A 20,727-nucleotide genomic window follows, 5' to 3' on the forward strand; every position below is an offset into this window, starting at 1 on the left:
CTTTGGGCTCCCAAAGGACTCCCGGCGCCCAAATGGCTCCTGAGTCCCCCATTATAATACTTTTTTAAGGCTTTATTATATCTTTTCAGAACAAATTATTATTTTAGGGAATTATTTCGGTGAAACAGTTAGAGACATTTTAAAAGATTTCTTTTGGATGTTTGTGTCTCTTAGGGACCGTGTGTGTCTCTTTGGGGTATGTTTGTCTCTTTGGGGCGTTTGAATCTTTTGGTCTGTATGTGTCTGTATGGGCGTTTTTTTCTCTTTGTGCGGTGTGTGTGTGTGTGTGTTTCTTTGGGCTTTGTGTGTCTCTTCGGGCTGTGTGTGTCTCTTTAGCCTGTGTGTGTGTCTCTTTAGCCTGTGTGTGTGTCTCTTTAGGCTGAGTGTCTCTTTGGGGCAGTTTGAATCTTATTGCTCTGTGTATATCTCTTTTGGCTTTTTGTGTCGTTTTGGGCTTTGTGTGTCTCTGTTGGATGTGTGCGTCTCTTTGCGCCGTGTGCATCTATTTGAGCTGTATGTGTCTCTTGGACTGTAATTTATCTTAGAAATAATATTTTTCATCAATGATAACACTTTTTCTGTTCGAACTAGCAAGTTTTCTAGCAAAGATACCAAATTTTTTCCTAGAAGTAAAATTTTTTGATTGTGATAACAACTTTTCTGTCAGAAGTAGCAAGTTTTGCATAACACTAACAAACATTTTCATCAAAGTAACGATATTTTACTTTAATACTAACATACTTTTACTGAACACACATAAATTTTTCTCAGAAATAATATTTTTCGTCAATGATAACACTTTTTCTGTTCGAAATAGCAAGTTTTCTAGCAAAGATACCAAATTTTTTTCTTAGAAGTAACATTTTTTGATTGTGATAACAACTTTTCTGTCAGAAGTAGCAAGTTTTGCTTAACACTAACAAACCTTCTCATCAAAGTAATAACATTTTACCCTAATAGTAACATACTTTTACTGAACAAACAAAAATTTCTCTTAGAAATAATATTTTTCATCAATGATAACACTTCTTCTGTTCGAACTAGCAAGTTTTCTAGCAAAGATACCAAATTTTTTCATAGTAGTAACATTTTTTTATTGTGATAACAACTTTTCTGACAGAAGTAGCAAGTTTTGCTTAACACTAACAAACATTCTCTTCAAAGTAGCGATATTTTACTTTAATACTAACATGCTTTTACTGAACACACACAAATTTTTCTCATAAATAATATTTTTCTTCAGTGATAACACTTTTTCTGCTCGAACTAGAAAGTTTTCTACCAAAGATACAAAATTTTTTCATAGAAGTAACATTTTTTTATTGTGATAAAAACTTTTCAGTCAGAATTAGTAATTTTTTATTAACATTAACAAAGTTTCTCATCAAATTAACGATATTTTACTTTAATACTAACATACTTTTACTAAAAACACACAAATTTTTCTTAGAAATAATATTTTTCGTCAGTGATAACACTTTTTCTGTTCGAAATAACAAGTTTTCTACCAAAGATACCAAATTTTTTCGTAGAAGTAACATTTTTTGATTATGATAACAACTTTTCTGTCAGAAGTAGCAAGTTTTGCTTAACACTAACAATCCTTCTCATCAAAGTAATGATATTTTACCCTAATACTAACATACTTTTACTGAACAAACAAAAATTTCTCTTAGAAATAATATTTTTCGTCAGTGATAACACTTTTTCTATTCAAACTAGCAAGTTTTCTACCAAAGATATCAAATTTGTTCTTAGAAGTAACATTTTTGATTGTAATAGCAACTTTTCTTTCAGAAGTAGCAAATTTTTCTTAACACTAACAAACATTCTCATTAAAGTAATGATATTTTACCTTAATATTAACATACTTTTACTGAACACACACATATTTCTCTTGGAAATAATGTTTTTCGTTAGTGATAACACTTTTTCTGTTCGAACTAGCAAATTTTCTACCAAAGATACCAAATTTTTTCGTAGAAGTAACATTTTTTTATTGTGATAACAACTTGTCTGTCAGAAATAGCAAGTTTTGCTTAACACTAACAAACCTTCTCATCAAAGTAACGACATTTTACCTTATTACTAACATACTTTTACTGAACACGCACACAAAGTTCTCTTAGAAATAATATTTTTCATTTCTATGTCTGAATCTATTGCTTACATGTCTGGGTTGGTTTTTGGTTAGGTTAGGTTAGCTAAGTTAGGTTAGGTTAGCTAAGTTAGGTTAGGTTAGCTAGTAAACATTTCTCCATGTTTAAGTTAGGTTAGGTTAGGTTAACTTATCATCAGTGCTCATGATAAGCTAACCTATTCTAACTAAAGCATGATACCAAGTCGACATGGGTGGATTTTCCGGCGAGTATGGTTAGGTTAGGTTAGATCAAGTTAGGTTAGCTTAAGTTAGGTTAGATTAGGTTAGCCTACGTACGCGCGCGTACGTAGGCTAACCTAATCTAACCTAACTTAACCTAACCTAACTTGATCTAACCTAACCTAACCATACTCGCCGGAAAATCCACCCATGTCGACTTGGTATCATGCTTTAGTTAGAATAGGTTAACTTATCATGAGAGCTCATGATAAGTTAACCTAACCTAACTTAAACATGGAGAAATGTTTACTAGCTAACCTAACCTAACTTAGCTAACCTAACCTAACTTAGCTAACCTAACCTAACCTAACCAAACACCAACCCAGACATGTATGCAAATAGATTCAGACATAGAAATGAAAAATATTATTTCTAAGAGAACTTTGTGTGCGTGTTCAGCAAAAGTATGTTAGTATTAAGGTAAAATGTCGTTACTTTGATGAGAAGGTTTGTTAGTGTTAAGCAAAACTTGCTATTTCTGACAGACAAGTTGTTATCACAATAAAAAAATGTTACTTCTACGAAGAAATTTGGTATCTTTGGTAAAAAACTTACTAGTTCAAACAGAAAAAGTGTTATCACTGACGAAAAATATTATTTCTAAGAGAAATTTGTGTGTGTTCAGTATAATACTGAACACACACAAATTCAGTATAAGTTCCTAAAATAATAATTTGTTCTGAAAAGATATAATAAAGGCTTAAAAGGTATTATAATGGGGGACTCAGGAGCCATTGGGGCGCCGGGGGCCCTTCAGGAGCCCAGAGAACCTTTGAGTACCGGGGGTTTCCTTGGGGGTGGGGGGGGAGGGATTTGAGCCCTTTGGGGTTGTGGTAAGGGACCTCACAACACTGTTCAAATTGAACTTGTGTACTATAACGACCACTGAGTTTCACCCTCAAGTCCTCTTCTAAAATTATCTTTTAAATCATCTCTTAAAATGTCTCTAACTGTTTCACCGAAATAATTCCCTAAAATAATAATTTGTTCTGAAAAGATATAATAAAGCCTTAAAAAGTATTATAATCGGGGACTCAGGAGGCATTGGGGTGCCGGGGGTCCTTTGGGGGTCCAGAGAATCTTTGAGGACCGTGGGATTCCTTCGGGTTTGGGTGGGGGATCAGAGTCCTTTGGGGTTGTGGTAACGGACCTCACAACACTGTTAAAATGGAACTTGTGTATTATAACGACCACAGAGTTTCACCCTCAAGTCCTCTTCTAAAATCATCTTTTAAAATGTCTCTAACTGTTTCACCGAAATAATTCCCTAAAATAATAATTTGTTCTGAAAAGAATGCAGCTTCGCCACGTCTTGGTTTATTTTCAGATGGAGGTCTTTTGCATTTATCCTCTACACCGAAAAAAAAGGCAAAATTTCTAATGAAAAAAACAACCTCCATATTTACATTTTTTTGTATAAATTATTAATAGTTAAAGTTTTGACCTAATCTTCCTCTTGTTTATTGCTCATTAAGGTGCTCCTATTATTAATTTCATGCCTCAAAATAAAAACGAACATAAACTATAGTGGATGTGAGGGGGATCTCCCCCCCAAGTCAATACCTCGTTTTTTACGCTACAATTTTTTTTAGTGCTTTCAAAATAGCAGTCTATTCAAATTAAAACGCCCGTTGTGATTCACGGGGGTGTGAATCAAAATTTTTTTGTAAAAGTTATACGTAAAGAGTGTGTTATTTACTACGGGTGGTCCCCCCCCCCTAATATACGTAATAGAAAAAAAAAATAAAAAAACACTCGACACGGCTCAATAGTAATCCAAACTTTTAAAAACGGAATTTTGATGTTAATAAATGTATCAAAAGAATGTGTTTATAATTCTGATTCTATATATATATAAATTTTATTAAGTTTAGTATTACTCATCAAAGGGTACGAGCCTGAGAAAAATTTACCCGATTATTTTTTTTTTTTTTTTTAAAGAGGGGGGAAACACCCCCTACAAGTGAATTAATTTTAATGAAAATCACACCGTCAGATTAAGCATATCAGAAAACTCTATTACACAGGTTTCAAGCTCATACCTGCAAAAATCTACAACTTTTTATTTTTTGCCAGTAGAAAAATACATGAATATATAAGTTAGTTACGTAAGTTAATTTGTAAAAACATTCATTTATCAAAACAAAAGTAAAATTTTGTATGATAATAAAAGCTACATTAAATAAAAATCAATCAGAAATTAAAAAAAAAAAACAAGTTTTTTAAAACTGAAAGTAAGGAGCGACATTAAAACTTAAAACGAACAGAAATTATTCCCTATATGAAAGGGACTGCCCCCTACTCAACGCCTCGCTCTTTACGCTAAAGTTTGACCCTGTCTCACAACTTTATTTTTTTTAAACAATAAAAAACTTTAGCGTAAAGAGCGAATCCTTATGATTTCAAATATATCAGTTTCATCAAGTTTAGCTATACCGGTCAAAAGTTACGCGCCTGAGAAAAATTTGCCTTGTTTTTGAAAAAGGGGGAAACACCCTCTAAAACACATAGAACTTTAATTAAAATCACACCATCAGAGAACCCTACTATATAAGTTAAAAGCTCTTATCTGTAGGCTAAGTCTAACGTAAATTAAAAGTTATAATGTTATTTTTAATTAGCCAAAAAAAAAAAAAATGGAGGGCAGCAAGACCCTCCTACCACACAAATTTTTTCTCAAAGTTATATGTTGTGACATCGGAATTATACAAACCCCGTTTATAGCAAGAGCCTGTGAAATTTAACCCCCCAAAACTCTCACATTCTTTGTAAGACGCAAGCTTTTCATTCAAAGCAGAAAAATACCGCATGTTTGGAAAAAGCTTGTTTTCGAATGATAAAGAACTGTTTTTCAAAACAATTAAAACTTGTAAACACACCTATGGAGGAAAGATTTTATTTACATAATAGAAAAAAGCGTGCTTTGACGTTTCTATCGAATATATTCGTCATATTCTTAAGTTTTTGTATTGTTGGAGGGGCGGGGAGCTAAGTCCCTCTGAAATTTGAATTTACTATTAAAACGTTTTTCTTTAATTTTTTTTTTTTTGGGAAATATAAGAATGAAAAGTTTACTCACATTGAAAATTGACGAATCCATTGTTTTCAAAAGTTAACAATGTATATGGTGTAGTATAAGAATTGTCTTAAAGCATAGTGGAAATTGGAATGCAGGTTGCGGACGTTCTTTCGTGTTTTTTAATTGAGTATACTATAGCTCGCCAAGTTTTGATAAGAACAAACTAATCAAATAATCATATTGAATAACCACCAATCTTCCCCTAACCGATTGACATAAAAAAATTGAGCGTCATTATAGAAAACCTGTCTGCCAACCTATGTAGAGTCCATAGTAATAGGTAAGTGCCCCTGGTAACCCAGTTACTTGAAAATACACACACATATCCAGGCTTCAGTCTTGTGAAAGTGCATGTCTTCGTGAAATCTTATATGCTCTTAGTTACGTCAAGTAGAGTTTATAGTAATAGGTAAATGCCCCTGGTAACCCAATTACTTGAAAATAAACACACATATCCATGCCTCAGGCTTGTGAAAGTGCATGTGTTCGTGAAATCTTATATGCTCTTACTACTATCACCCTCGACGCTGACTAAATCCAAGGAGAGGAAAATAGTAATTTCAGACATTCACCGGTGAATGTCAACATTCTCCAATTTTGGTCTCCAATTCACCGGTGAATGTTCGAAATTCCTTTTTCTCTGCTTTGATTCAATTAGCTTTGCGAGTCAGCTTTTTCAGTCTTATGCAAACTATGATGGTAAAAGTTAAAGTTAGGTTAGGTTAGATTAAGTCAATTTCCTTATCGTATTTCTTTCTAATTTTCTGAGTTTCCTGCAAATTTTTCCCCAGCGCTTTTTTTTTGCTCGCAGAATCATAGAAAAATTTTTTTTCTCTGTTAGGTTTCGACACCCAAGAGTCATAGAAAAAAATGTATTATTCTGAGAGCAAAAAAGTGCTGGGGAAAAAATTGCTGAAAATTCAGAAAATTCGAAAGAAATACGATAAGGAAATTGACTTGGAGTCAAGATACAGTGGAAAGAAAGCTCACGACTTAGGAAGTCAAAAATTATGGCTTTGGGAGTCAAGACACAGTGGAAAGAAAACTTATGAATTAGAAAGTCAAAAAATATGTGATTCTGGTAGTCAAAACACAATGGAAAGAAAGCTTGTGACTTAAAACTAAAAACAAAAAAAAAGAAAAAATAACTCTGAGATATAGGACACATTGCTGGGAACAGAAAAAGTACTGAGAGAAAAAAAGTCACTTATTACGAAAAAAAGTACACTAAGAGCAGATTCGCAAATGAGTACAGGCCTGTTACAGGCCTTAGAGATTTTGAATAGGCTAGGAAGCCTGTTGGGAGAAGCAGAAGCGTGAAAGTTTCATTGTTTCTTTCTATATTTTGAAGAAACTGGTTGTTTGACAGACTTGGTACTGAGATTGTTTGTACTTCAAGGGAAATTTTATATACAATGGTTTATATACATTTTATATATTATATACAATGTATTTTATATATTTTATATATAAAATTGTATTTTATATACAATGGTCCCGCGGTAATCCAGCTCCTGTCTAATATTTTTTTATGAAAATATTTTTTTTTATGAAATGTCTGACGAAAAGGTTATCAAAGATATTTCTAGTTCTTCAATGGTAAATCAGCAGGATGACAACGAAGTAACTACAACTCCCCTTAAGTGAACAATTACCTCGTGTTTCAACAATGTTAAACGAAAAAACATTGATGAATATTTTCATGTTTCATAAAATGATTAATTTATATTATGATTCCAATTCATAGTTCTTTACTATATTGGTACAGATGTGCATTTGCTTGTACAAAATTTTTTCCTAATTTAAACTATTATTTTTTGTTAGTTCTGTAGCATTAACAAAATTGATTCTATAATAAAATGTAAGCTCTCTTATTGTGTTGTTTAATTTACTAAATTCAACTTGCCTAATGAAGTATGATTTGTACTTCAGAGTATTTACAATTTGTTGGATAACAAGGTACTTTTTTGTAAAGTAAACCTGATTATGGAGGGTCTTAGGCAGTACTCTGTAATCCAACAAATTCGGTAGTTCGACACTGCCGTGCAAAATGTTTGTTGGATTACTGGGGGCCACTGACTATCAGGGGCGTTCCGAGGGGGGAGGCCCAACCCCCACACAACCTATTTGACATTCAGTAAGATTTTCGCCGAAGGTGAAAATTTCGGCAGAAATTTTTCAAAATCGGCCGAAATCTAGCAAAATTCTTAATTTTTACAAAAAATTCGGCATAAATCAGGTAGCGATTCAGTAAAATTTACGAAGATCTTCCCCCAAATAAAACGAGCCTCGGCCCACCCCTGCTGATTTTACTAAGTAAAATAACGAAAAAATTTTACTTCAAGTATGGTGGCGTATCAGCACTTTTAAAATATGAAAAGTTGATTCGCACCACTTTTGTAGTTAACCATTTTATTTGGGGTTTAATTATATTGAGCTAAAACACAACTGAAAGGTTCCCATTTTTGATAATTAAAATGGCTTTTATTTCTGATAATAGTTTAGGCAACATTGAAAAGTAGGTTTAGAAATGTTGGCTCTCAAAATTAAATCCGAGAAATTAAATTACTTACTTTCAGTTACACTTGCGTGAGATAAGTAAACAATTGCAACACCAATTTGTTATGACAATGCTGATTTTTATGTTATTTTGAAAAGCTTGACCTCATTTTTAGATTTTGTGAGTCTGAAATAAATTAAAATAGTCATATATAGCCTAAATTCATTGGTTTAGATTCTTATCAAAACCTAAATGAAAATTATTCATTGATTGAGTGACTTTTTGATGGTTTATGTAAACTTTATTTTTCTTGGTATTTCGTATCTATATTTCTTAGTATTTCGTATTAGGTCCGATTTTAAATCATTGGTCTGTTATAATTGTTTTATTGTAAATCATCACTCTGTTTTTAGTCGTTTTATCTACCCTTTTGTAATTTCTTTGGCCATTACCAGCATTTATTTTCCTCTTGGAACAGGGCAGTTTGTTGCATCCAGACTTACAACAAGGCAACAGGTATCTTTTTTTTTCTTTTTTTTTTTTTTTTTTTAGTTCAAGTGTGTCTAACATAAGGGGTCTGAATGACGTCACTCCTAAAGAACATCGCACATTATGCAGGTTTTCAAATAATGTGAGAAAATATTTTTCTTATAAACATTTACCTATTCATTTTTCATATCTCCTTTATTTCTCGCCTTCTAATATGTTGTTTATGAGATCACACTGCTTAAACAGTGTAACCAAAATTGTAAAACGGATAAAACTTTTAATGAAAAACAATGAACAAAATTAGCAGAATAGCCTAGATATTTCGGTCTCATCTCTCGAAACCTTTTCCAATGCAAAAAAAAAAGAATAAATAGCTAAAAATGAAAATTTGCTAGTAAAAGATGAAAATTTTGAATATCCAGACAGAGGAAAAATATAAAGAAGTTAACCTCTGAAAAATTTGCACAGCTGTTTGTCAAAAGTTCTGAACTAATCTCTATGATGCTAGCAGATAGTTCAAAATTGCAATCAAGCTGAAGCAAAAATAACGCACTTTTTCTATAGAATGAATAATGCCTCCCGATATAGGACTTTAACACAATGATTTTTAAGTAGAAAGGCAGTATTGTCTAAGAAATTTTTCTCTACTCCGATAAGATATTATTTGAAAATACGCATATCTTTGAAAATACACAAAGATAAAAACACGCATATCTACTGATAATCTGCAATATAACAAAGGAGATGATTCCCTAAGACCTTTGGACCAGCCCTAAATTTGTAAACTCCATATCTTTCCAATGAATTGATGATTTTATATTTTGTTCAGGGATCGATTGACTGAGAAGATAAAATATTAAATCGGAGAATATTCAATAAAAAAATCCTTGGTGATTTTTATTTTAACGTACAAATTATTTTGTTACAAAGTGTCTATGATTTTTTGTAGGATCGCTCATGCCATTTTAATAAGCAATTATTTAAAAACTTATTTTTAAGGACTATTAAGTGTCCGAGGACAGACAGATGGCCACCATGGTTCTTATGAAGGAATGCTCGTAGAAACTTCAGAGAGGGCTCATTTGATTGGAAATTGAAAGTTCTAGTTCAATGACTTTAAACAGACAGATTTTCTTGCATTTTTTAAAATCCTCATTATTATTGTTGCTAAATATTGTTTAATATTATTAAATACTATTGTTGCTGCACAAATTCATGAGTCAACCAAGTTTTTGACGCTAAAATAAAAACTTTGTAAATTATAACATTAAACATAAAACATAACATTAAACATAACATTAAAGAAAAACTAAAACAGAAGAAAAACATCCAAACGATCTTTTGGTCGAATCTGCCTTCTCCGGTCGCATCTATTTTGTGGTATATTCTGTGGCGGACAAGAACCTTGGTGTGTTTATATCTTCAACGCCATCTTTGCAAGCAAAAAGAATACGTATTAGTTTAAAAAGTTAAAATTTCTCTTTTTCCAGATTAGAACATTATTTTCAAATTTTACATGGGGAACAGAGAATTTAACGGCAAGTGAGGAAATGATTGTTAATGAATGGCGAAGTGACTACTCATCCATTTATTTTAATCTTGCCACATTTATAGTAACTACAGTAAGTATCGTTTTCATTTCGAAAAAGGAATATTGTATTCTTTAAAATATTCTTTAACCAAATGTAATTTAACGAATTATATCATTTAAACTCAAATTTAAATTTCTAATTGAAATTAGTTTAACCATTAATATATAACATTTGTTGTCTTTTGACAATCTTACACGTCCCTCACTATTTTTGAATAGAGTCTCTTGTAGCTCTGAGACGCATTTGTCTATATTAATCTGACCGTATTTGTTGAGGCAAGTATCGTCGTAGTTTTTTCTGGATAATTTGATATCATGATGATTATTTTCTTTAAGTATATGTATCTATTATGGAATTATTTTGGGCAATGGCCAATCATGGGAATTTCTTGCAACTGGACCAAAAAGCAAATTTTGGGGATATTTTTATCCGATCTGTGGTAGTTTAGAAGATTTAAAACAATTTTTGTACGAATTAAGGTCTGAAGTCTCTGGGATAAATATGAATAGTAAGGATTGAAATGCATGACCGAGGGGAGTAATAACCACACTAAGACATTAGTTTGTTGTGGATAGGTTTGCTGCATAGAGGCTACTTCTTGAATAATACGGATTTTCTTCACACATAATCTTTTGCGATGATGATTTTAAATTTAGTTTTTTCTGTGTTACATTTTTTTCCGTTGTATTTGTTTCTGTTTTGCAAGTCCGTACAGCTTTGTGCTGGAATAAATACATAAAGCATTAAAGAATATGTTTTAAAAGAAAATGTTTTAAAAGAATATTAATCTTGTCCCTATTAGGTACTCGTAATGTGAGTAAAGTTTTAACAAGGTAGATTATCCTTGTATTTAATCGCTCGTATCTACCTTCGTCTGTTAAGGCTAAAAAAAATGTTCAAAGAAGATTGAACTTTTGAAGAAAATCAAACGCCCCTTTACAGGTAATCCCATTCATTTTATAGAGGTAATGCTATGGCTATAGATCGTTTGAACAAGAGGTAGGTCCAGTCTTGACTTGAAATTCTACGAGCTAGATTCTTCTTTCCTAAAAGATTTATCAAGACTAAAAAAAAGGTTTGAAATAAGAGAAAAGCACCTGAACCTCAAAAAGCATCAAAAATATAAAAAATTAATGCTACCGAGCCATATCCAGGGAGGATGGGGTTTGAACCCCACTCCCTCTTTCCCCCTAATAAAATTGTCCGTCTCGTAAAAAATTGACAACAGTACATATAATTTTTTTTTTTTTGTGTTTTTGCCTAATACCCAAAATAAAAAAATATCGTAAGATTAAAAATGAAGGCGTGGGGTAGTCATGATATCTGTTTTAACCATTCTATGACGACTTTGGACATCATAACCGCTCTAATTTGACCTATGAAACTAATGTTCCTGCTTAACAGAAAAACAAATCTACTGTTTATTGTATTTTAGGATGAAAGTTTTTTTTAACTTGTTTTTTTTCATATTTTTAATTAAGTTAAGAAAATAGTGCTGTGTTACTCTAGAGTACTACCTTAACGCCTTGCAATGGTTCCTAGGATTGCCAAATCTGCAGTTTTGGAATCTTTGATTCCAAAATGTTTCTTCTTTGATTTTTGAGTGTTTACAATTTTTTTTTTATTTTCAAATCTGGAGTTTTTACGATTTTTTTTATTTTCAAATGTGTGAGTCACAATTAGGAAAATATAGCATAAAAGTAGTATATTAAACAAAAAATAATAATTGCATTGGCTCTATTGCTGACAGCTTATGTCTACATGTTTTACTTATGTGCTTAAGCTCAAAATGTTGATTCAGCTATATTGGCTTGTGAAAACAGCATTTCGGCCATGCATCTGTAAAAAAAAAAAAATAAAAATTAAGTGCTTTTTTCGATCTTAATGTTTTATTCATGATGAAAATGAAAATTAAAGTAAAAGTATCAATTTGAACCTTTTTTATTCTACCAGCTTATGTTTTGTTTCCACCTAACTAATGAGTGCTCTTGGAGCTCAAGATATTTTAGAGGGTACTTCACAAAATACAAGTACTTTAATTTTGTACCTTAATTCTTTTTAATTAGTAAATAAATTATTTAATTAGTAATTCTATTGTATTAAGTATCTTAATTCTAAGTACCGTTTGGTTTTGAACTACTGCCTTGTTGTGTTTATAATTATTTTTTAAATATTAATGCTTTAACACTCCTGGTACCATCAGGTAGCTCACATGTAGTTTTCAAAATAGTAGCAAACTTAAACGATCTTGAATTTCCGACTGTGCTTAATGCAGCTTAGATGGCACTTCTGTTCAAAAAGTATCTAATAGTACAATTTTCAAAAGTGAAATTTAACGGTACTTTAAAAAATTAAATCAACGGCTTTTGGTCTGCTACCTGGTTAATTTATATGTATTTTACAGTTCTTTTTAACTATCGCTGCATCAACACTCCCCGTGCCATCAGGTAGCTTAATTCCAATTTTCAAAATGGGGGCTGGCTATGGACGCCTGGTTGGTGAAGTGGTTGCACTATGGTTTCCAGAAGGAATTAGAGTTGGATCCTATGTATCTCAAATTTTGCCAGGTTAGTTTTTTCATCTTCCACATGTTTTATATAACAGAATACGCCATTTCGTTGTTATATTTAAGGAGGTTCGAAACAGAGTTGTCTGTTATCCTAGTCGCACATTGTAATCGAGCTGCCTCGAAGTGTAGATTTTGTACCTACAAACAACAATAAATTAGCTAGTAATTCATTTTCTATTTTTTCTAAAATATTTATTACTAAGGGTTCAGAATAAGAAATGAGTTGTTGCAAACTACTAGCCACCAATTTCGGTTCAAAATCAAAAATAAACGCTTTTCGCCTTCTTTTTATGAGTTTAGGTGATTTTGTTGTTCTCCAGATTATCAGTGCGCCGTCAGAAAGACTCAAATCGCCTCTATTTTGATTGCTTGGCATCCAGTCATGCTATTTTCTGCTTAAAAATTGGCTTTCCCGTCCTGTATTGCTATTTTCCGCGCTTTTCCGTTCTGTAATGCTCTTTTCAGCGTAAAAATTGGCTTTTCTGTCCTCCAAGGATAGTCAAAGAAAGTCTTTAGCCTAGCTGAAAAATATCAACTTCAATCAGACTTTTGGATAATTCGACTCCCATGAACACTGGGTAGCAAGAAAAGGAAACTCGTGTACGATTTTTATTATGCGGTTGAACATATTCCTGATAATTTTTAGCCTGCATTTAACCATTATAATCTGTTATCCTAGCCTTCAGTTGGATGAATTATCTGATAAACGTTATTTGTAAAATAATTTTCAATTTTGTTGCAATCTTTGTACCTGAAATCTTGATCATAAAAGAGAAAAAAATAAAAACAACCTCAAAATATATTACATTATGTTTTCAGTATTTGCTTTTTATTGAAGAGCCTTTTTTAAGACTTATCCAAAGCTTCATAAAAAAAAGCCAACAGCTAAAAGTAATTTAATACCTTACAATCACCATTTTCAAAACAAGGGTTATTTACCCCACTAAGGCGTTTAATTTTTCAATACAGAGAGGCTTATTGATAAGTTTGATAAGTTTGTGCATAAATTTCACAGCAAATCAATTTGTTCAGACATAATTCCTCCTATGCCATGAAATGATCTTTCCCATGAGATTCTCTTTTCCAAGACAATGGATAATGGTGAATTATAGAAGATAATATATTTTTTCAGTATAAAAGCCATCTTCGACTGGTCCCAGAAAATATAAGTTTACAAATGATGGCTTTTACCTTTGACCATATTTTCAAATGTGAGACTCTGGAATAATTTTTGTGTTGTAATCAGCTTCATTTGTACACTTGTATGGAGTATGTATATATAATTGAGGGTTTGTTTTGTTTTCTATGATTTTTGTAATATAAGTTTACATGTGAATACACATTTTTATATATTACATACACATTTTACATATACATACATATTTTACATTTTCACATATTACATGTAAATATACATATATACAAGCAATAAATATTTTTCCTTGATACATAAATACAAATTTTTGTATATTTTTCTATGTATATACATTTATACATATGTACAAGTAAATACACATATTTAATTCATACATAAGTAATATTTTTGTCTTTAAAGACAAATAAATGTAAATACTTCTCTTTTGTTTTGTTAATCCTATAGTTCTTTAGACTCGCCTAATTTACAACTACCTAATTTTATACTTTTTAAATTTAAGACTTTTAAAAATTTTAGACTACCTAATTCATTTAGCTCCGAGAATTTTTTCGAAAATATTTGCTATCATAATTGTTATGTTTGTAATAATAAAAGAAATTTACCAATTACATAAATGTGCTTATCTTTAAGCTGGGTTTGACTGATTTAGTAGACTGTGAATTGCTAAGAAACCAAATTAAAAAATTTTGCCTGAAAACGTAAAGTCAAGCATATTATATAGAAACTTTTACATTCAATTCAAAAATTAAATTAGAATTTTTCTCTTGAAAAAAAAAACTATGGTACAAAAACAGTCAGTCCTACCAAAATATAATTAATTTGTTTAACTGGCATGTAAAATTGTAGTAAAATTTTCAATTCAAAAACCAAATTCAGTTTCTTACATTCCCGAATAAATAAATAAAAAACAATATTTTTGCGCAGGAAAAAAGCCTATGGAAAATTGGGAACTTCGGGGTTTCACGAAAATCCTCATAAATACTTAATTATTAAATCAAATATTTAATTAAATCTACAAATAAACTATAAATGAATAAAAAAAAAGAAAAAGAAACAAAATGAAAATAACACAAATGGAAATAATTATATATAAATAAAAATATGAAAGTAAAATAGCAATAAAATTAGAAAATTTCCCCATTGCCATTAATAAAAATCAGCTCTAAAGACCCATTTTTCTAATAAAACCTTTAAAGAGCAATTTGCCATAATTGTGGTCACAGGAAAATTTCCGATTGAATGTTCCATTCCTGCATAAGAAATTGCATTAAAAGCCCAACAAAACTTTGTAGATTCAAAATCAAAACTTTTTTTCCACGTTATTGCTCTTCTTATTTTCATGTGTCTTGATTTATATTTTACTTCTTAATTCCACCAAAAGAGTTCAATTTTGAGTGACCAAAATTTACTTCAGAATATGAGTTTTACTCAAGATTAATACAATTAATTTATCAAAGGTTTTCATTTAAGCTTTAAAAATCAGTCTGACACTTTCTGACTGCATAATCTCAACATGCGCTATGTTATACCACATAAATTTTACAAGAGATGGAAAAAAATAGAAAAATAACTTCTTATTTTTTTTATAATTACTTCTTATTTGAGTCAGGGAATGTTTTTATCTGGTCTTCAAGATAAGAAATACCCAATTTTGATATGAGAGACCCAAAGCTACTATTGTATCTACACTTGAGAGAAGGAGATGCAACACATTCTGAAAAAAATTAAAACTTTCTATTATCTTGTACTGTAGACTACATATTATATGTACTACAGTACATATAATATTAAATACATGTACTACATTAACATAATATAAATATATATTTAATATAATATAATAAAACGTTAATATAAATATAATTTTAAATATTATATGTACTACAGCATATATAGTATTAAATGCACCTAATAGTATGCACCTATTGATTAAGCATACAAAATAATGTGATATTTCTTCAAACAGCTCGGGCCACCATGATTTCGGAAAATTGTCAATGGCGGACAAAAAATAAGAGATACTTTTTTGAAATACATAACGACATTGACACCGTTGTGGCACTGGAATAAACGAGGTTTTTCTGGCTGGAGGACCTAGAGACAATGCCACAAATCACAGCCAAGATATGGCTGTCATATCACTTCTGTCAAGATATGGCTTCACATCACGTCAAGATATGAAGTCATACTCTAATGGTAAACTGTAACCAACACACCCCGGGAAGAGACGGCGGGATGACCTGGAAAAGCTGAAGAGCCATAACTAGTGGTCAAAAGCCAGCAACCGAAGCGAACGGAGGGATATGAAAAAGTAAACCAAGGTCTTCCAGGGACTGTGGTGGCGATTAACTGATTAAGCATATGAAAAACTATTTCCCTGAATGCTTGAAGTACTTGGGGCAACATTGAATTTGGCAATGTAGCATAGCTCTTACTAAACATTAATTAAAAAAAAGCTTTCCACAAAATAAGTTTTTCAAAGAAAAACAAAGAACTCCATTAAAAATGAGCAAATATAAACAAAAAATAAGCAAAAACGAAATAAAATTATCTACTAATTGTGAAACTACCACAAACCCGTACCGATACATAAATAAAACCCAAAACGAACAGAAATTACAATAAATGACCGGGTCAAACTCCAAAAGAACAGAAATTAACATCATCTGGGCGCAAAACCCCTATGGCTTTTTTTATATTGACATAATCTTTTCAGGAAAAAAGAAAACAATACTTTAAATCTTTTCGTTTTTTATAAGACTTTATAGTTTGGCCTGCTATTTGTATGCTGGAGAAAACATTAGCGCCAGAAACACAAAAAGGATGCTCAGTGGCTTCCAAATAAATTATATTCCAGATAAAAAGGATTGAGTGCTAAAAAACCTATAAGGATCAACAATTAAAACTCCGCAGTGATAGCATTAACACTGTATTATCATTATGTGACTTCAGTGAGATTGTTGTAGTCTATATAAAAGTATTACGGCTCCTTCGTTTGGTAAAATTTAGAAAATTAGAAATTGAATTTTTTTAGGAGGCTATTCCATAGTTGGCGCTGCTGCATTTCCCGCCGGTGTCACTCATTCAATTTCAATTTGTGTTGTAATTAGTGAAATGACTGGACAAATCAAACATATAATTCCGGTAATGGTTGCTGTTCTTGCAGCCAACGTTGTAGCCAGACTTCTACAGCCTTCCTTGTATGAATCAATAATTATGATTAAGAAACTCCCTTATTTACCAGATATTCTTCCTTCTCGGACACGTATGTATTATTTTGATTAATTTTATAGGCTGGGCATTGGTATCTATTTTGTATCCAGAACAATTTGCATATTTTACCTTCATTTTGTTATGTACTCTCTCAATGAAAAAAGTCTCCAATAGCATTCGAAAAACATCCGTTGAGACTGTCTTATCCAAATTACAAAGCCCTCAAAAACAAATCCAAGGTACTATTCCATATAAAAATTTATCTGGAGGTTCTAAGGGTTGAACATCCCTAAGATAAGCAAAAACCCCAATTCTTAAATTTTTTTTTTCAGCAAATGATGACTTTTTTGTCTGTCTTTAAATTTAAATTCTTTAAATTTCAAACGAGTCTTCCTCACTTCCTTTGGATTATCCTCTTAGGCATGCCTAACTTGAAATTTATTAATCTTGTTTCTGAGTAAAGATCATATATTTACCGACGAATGTAACATGAATTTAGTCCTGAATCATTAATTAGTTTTCCTTTTTTTTGCTATCAACTTGTAATTAAGCAATTAATTTAAATTGGGTTAGGAGTTTGTTAATTTCAGGACCCAGAGGCATATATAGTCGGGGTTGCAGCTTGCTAATTTCAGTACCCAGGGAAATCAAATACATTGAATACATTACATAACAGTGTTTTGATTTTAAATAACGAGCTCCTTGTGCCCATTGGAAACTGAGCTGATTAAATAATATTTCGGAGATATCTTTTCTGTATTTCTCATCAGTTAGAGGAGCCATTGCTACTCTTCTAGCAAATATAACATTTTTATGCTTATAATTATATTGTTTTAGTTGTTGGTGCGAGGGATTCACGGAGGTAGCACATGTAAGAAGAACTGTTTCTGTTTTTCTTTTATAGTTCTCTCTTAACCCCCCCCCCCAAAAAAAAAAAAATTGCAAGTAATATTCACATTGATCCTGTTTTGACGTTATTTTATTGATTTTCTCTAGCTCTAAAAATTAATCGATATCTCTTGTTTTAGACACCTTTAGGTTTCTTGGGTATATAAATTAGCAAGTTACAGTCACGACTACAGGGTGGGCGGAAAGTAACTCCCTATTTTGATTAATAAAACAATGTACATTATATTTATTTATTCTCAAAAAAATTAATCATACAAGGTAGGTATAAATGGTAAGTTATCTCTAAAATTCAATATGTGCCCCAGATCTTTCCACCAGCTGCTGCAAACGTTCAGGAATGGCATCCACTGACTTTCTCAGGAACTCCGCTGGGATGGTGGACATGACTCCCTTAATTCGATCCTCCAGTTCTTCGAGTATCTTTGGTTTGGAGCGGTAGACTTGTTCCTTTACCCAACCCCAAAGAAAAAAGTCACAGGGTGTCAAATCCGGGCTCTTTGATGGCCAGTCATGTGCACCATGACATCCCAACCAACCCCCCAGAAAGCGAGCATCCAGCCATTCGCAGACAACAAGAGCAAAGTGTGGTGGGGCGCCATCTTGCATAAATATCAACTCGTCGATGTTCTCCCATGTGCTGACAACTGGCCAGACTCTATCACGCAACATATCAAGGTATCTTTCAGCATTCATGGTGTTGCGCAGAAGAAATGGGCCCACAAGCTGATCTGAGGTGATACCACACCACACCGTTACTTTGGGTCGATTTTGCTGTTTTTCAACTGTCATCATAGGATCCTCTCCTGCCCAGTAGTGGCAGTTGTGACGGTTGACAAAGCCTCCGACGTGAAACACAGCCTGATCAGTCAAGAGGATGTTGCGGAAGAGATGGAGCCACTCTTCATGCCAAGCCAGCATGATTTCTCCGAACTCCATGCGAATGTCACAGTCCTCATCCGAGAGTGATTGGCAGTAGTGCGGCTTCCACGCACGCCAGTTCAACTCTTTCTTGAGCACAGTTCGCACTGTGTAGCGGGTGAGTCCACAAGCAGTAACAAATTAAATACAATTTATAAGTAATTTAAAATAGGGAGTTACTTTCCGCCCACCCTGATATATCCATAAAGGGCCTAACCGGGCACCGAAGAACTGACTTTAGTTTAACACTGTTCTTCCTCTGACAATTAAGTGGATATCCTCTGTCAGTCCGCTTGTGAATATTATCAGCTCACTATTTAGAAATGAACTTAAAATTTACTATTTCCTATGTCCTTCATTTTCGATCCATTTCCTCATCTCTTGATTTATTCCTTTAATATTAATAAAGTTTCATTTCAGAGGCATACCTTGTATACGTTGAAGATTTTATGGTGCGTGATGTTAAATATATATGGAAAGGTATTACTTTCAAAGAACTGCGGGATCTGCTGAAAGAAGGAGCAAAGATTCGAGCTTTTCCTATCGTTGATAGTCCAAGTAGGTTGCTTTTATTTTATTTGTTTTTCTGCGCTTTTCTGCGTACTTTCGTTGTTTTTTTTTGCGTATTTTCGTTGTTTTTCTGCAATGTTGATTTTTCTGTTAGCAGCAACATAATCAAAAAACTTCACAGTTCTGTTAAAGCCTTTTTTCTCACATCGACTATTCCACCAGCTTTCGCCATAGCTGGAGGGGAAATGGTTAAATTATCGGGTATTGGCAAGACTTTGGAGCAGCTTTACTGAATAGCCTCTGGTAGGACAATATTGGTCAGGCTGCAACATGTCTTTGTCATCAGAGTAGTTCGTAGGTCATAATCATATCTTCACTTCCTCGACATGCAAGGGCTGGTATACACTATGCTGTAAGACTTGAGCTTGCAATAACCTTTATAGTTTACATCAGCATATACGTTTTTCTACATTTTCTTTCCAATATTATGGAACAATATACCGTAAGGAAGATTCTTGACTGTTGCAACTTCCGTCTTTGGCTATACTAAGTTTACTTTGACACTTGGATTGGCCTTGAATTTAACATACTTTTTTAAAACCCTTGTGAAAATGGGGTAATGTCTTAGAGCAAAAACTTAAAAAGCATTAGATTAGGCTAGGCATTGTTTTATTTATTATTTTTTTCTTTGACTCATTTGGCTTAAATTTACTAGACATGATTGCTTGTACATCAAGTGGCAAAATAGTTAATATTTCATTTTCTTAATGAATTTTAAAATCATTAGGATGTAACGTAGCACTAAAATATATCTTTTCAATTCCCCGTATTATAGGATTTAATATATATATATATATATATTTTTTTTCAATTTGATATAGATAATATGATACTTCTTGGTTCAATCCAAAGATGGGAGCTTCTTAAAGTACTTGATCTTCATATTGGTAGAGAACGTCGTTTGCAAGTAGCTGCTCAATGGCAAGAGGAAGCAAGGTCAAGGTGAGACAAGTTTGGTTTTACTGTGAAAAAGAGAAAGACAACGAAGCAAAAACAAATTTCCAATTTTTTTCAGTCAAAACAAAAATTTTTGTCCTGACAAGAATTTGAAATAATCGATAATAATAACTATAAGTGTGGTTTTGAAATCTTGTTGAAATTTAAATAGCTACGTTCAATGTCACGTCTTTTACCTATTTCAATACTTTAATTTGCGTTTAAATTTATTTTCTTCTTTAATGCGATTTTCAAACTTATTCAATGCTCTGGACTTTCATTTTTGATGTAATTATTTTTTCCTGTTTGCTGAAACTAGTTTTTTTTTCTTGCTTTAAATGTTATATTTTAACGTTTTTACTCTTTTATTTTTACTTCTTACACTTGCCATAGCATAGATATTTACTGTATGAAAC

At 32.2% G+C, this 20,727-nt stretch overlaps 1 protein-coding gene across 1 annotated transcript in view; it reads left to right on the forward strand.

The window, feature by feature from the left end:
- Positions 1-20,727, forward strand: part of LOC148951494 (chloride channel protein 2-like) — a 163,559-nt gene that overhangs the window by 119,286 nt on the left and 23,546 nt on the right. Inside the window, exons 9-14 of the mRNA XM_089090912.1 lie at positions 8,373-8,475; positions 9,939-10,070; positions 12,445-12,607; positions 16,800-17,030; positions 19,226-19,363; positions 20,197-20,317. Coding sequence (XP_088947038.1) covers positions 8,373-8,475; positions 9,939-10,070; positions 12,445-12,607; positions 16,800-17,030; positions 19,226-19,363; positions 20,197-20,317 — 888 coding nt within the window. The remainder of the gene's footprint in view (positions 1-8,372; positions 8,476-9,938; positions 10,071-12,444; positions 12,608-16,799; positions 17,031-19,225; positions 19,364-20,196; positions 20,318-20,727) is intronic.

Source organism: Artemia sp. Qi Xiang Cuo, chromosome 6 (assembly GCF_049724085.1).
Source record: "Artemia sp. Qi Xiang Cuo chromosome 6, ASM4972408v1, whole genome shotgun sequence".
Classification (NCBI taxonomy): domain Eukaryota; kingdom Metazoa; phylum Arthropoda; class Branchiopoda; order Anostraca; family Artemiidae; genus Artemia; species Artemia sp. Qi Xiang Cuo.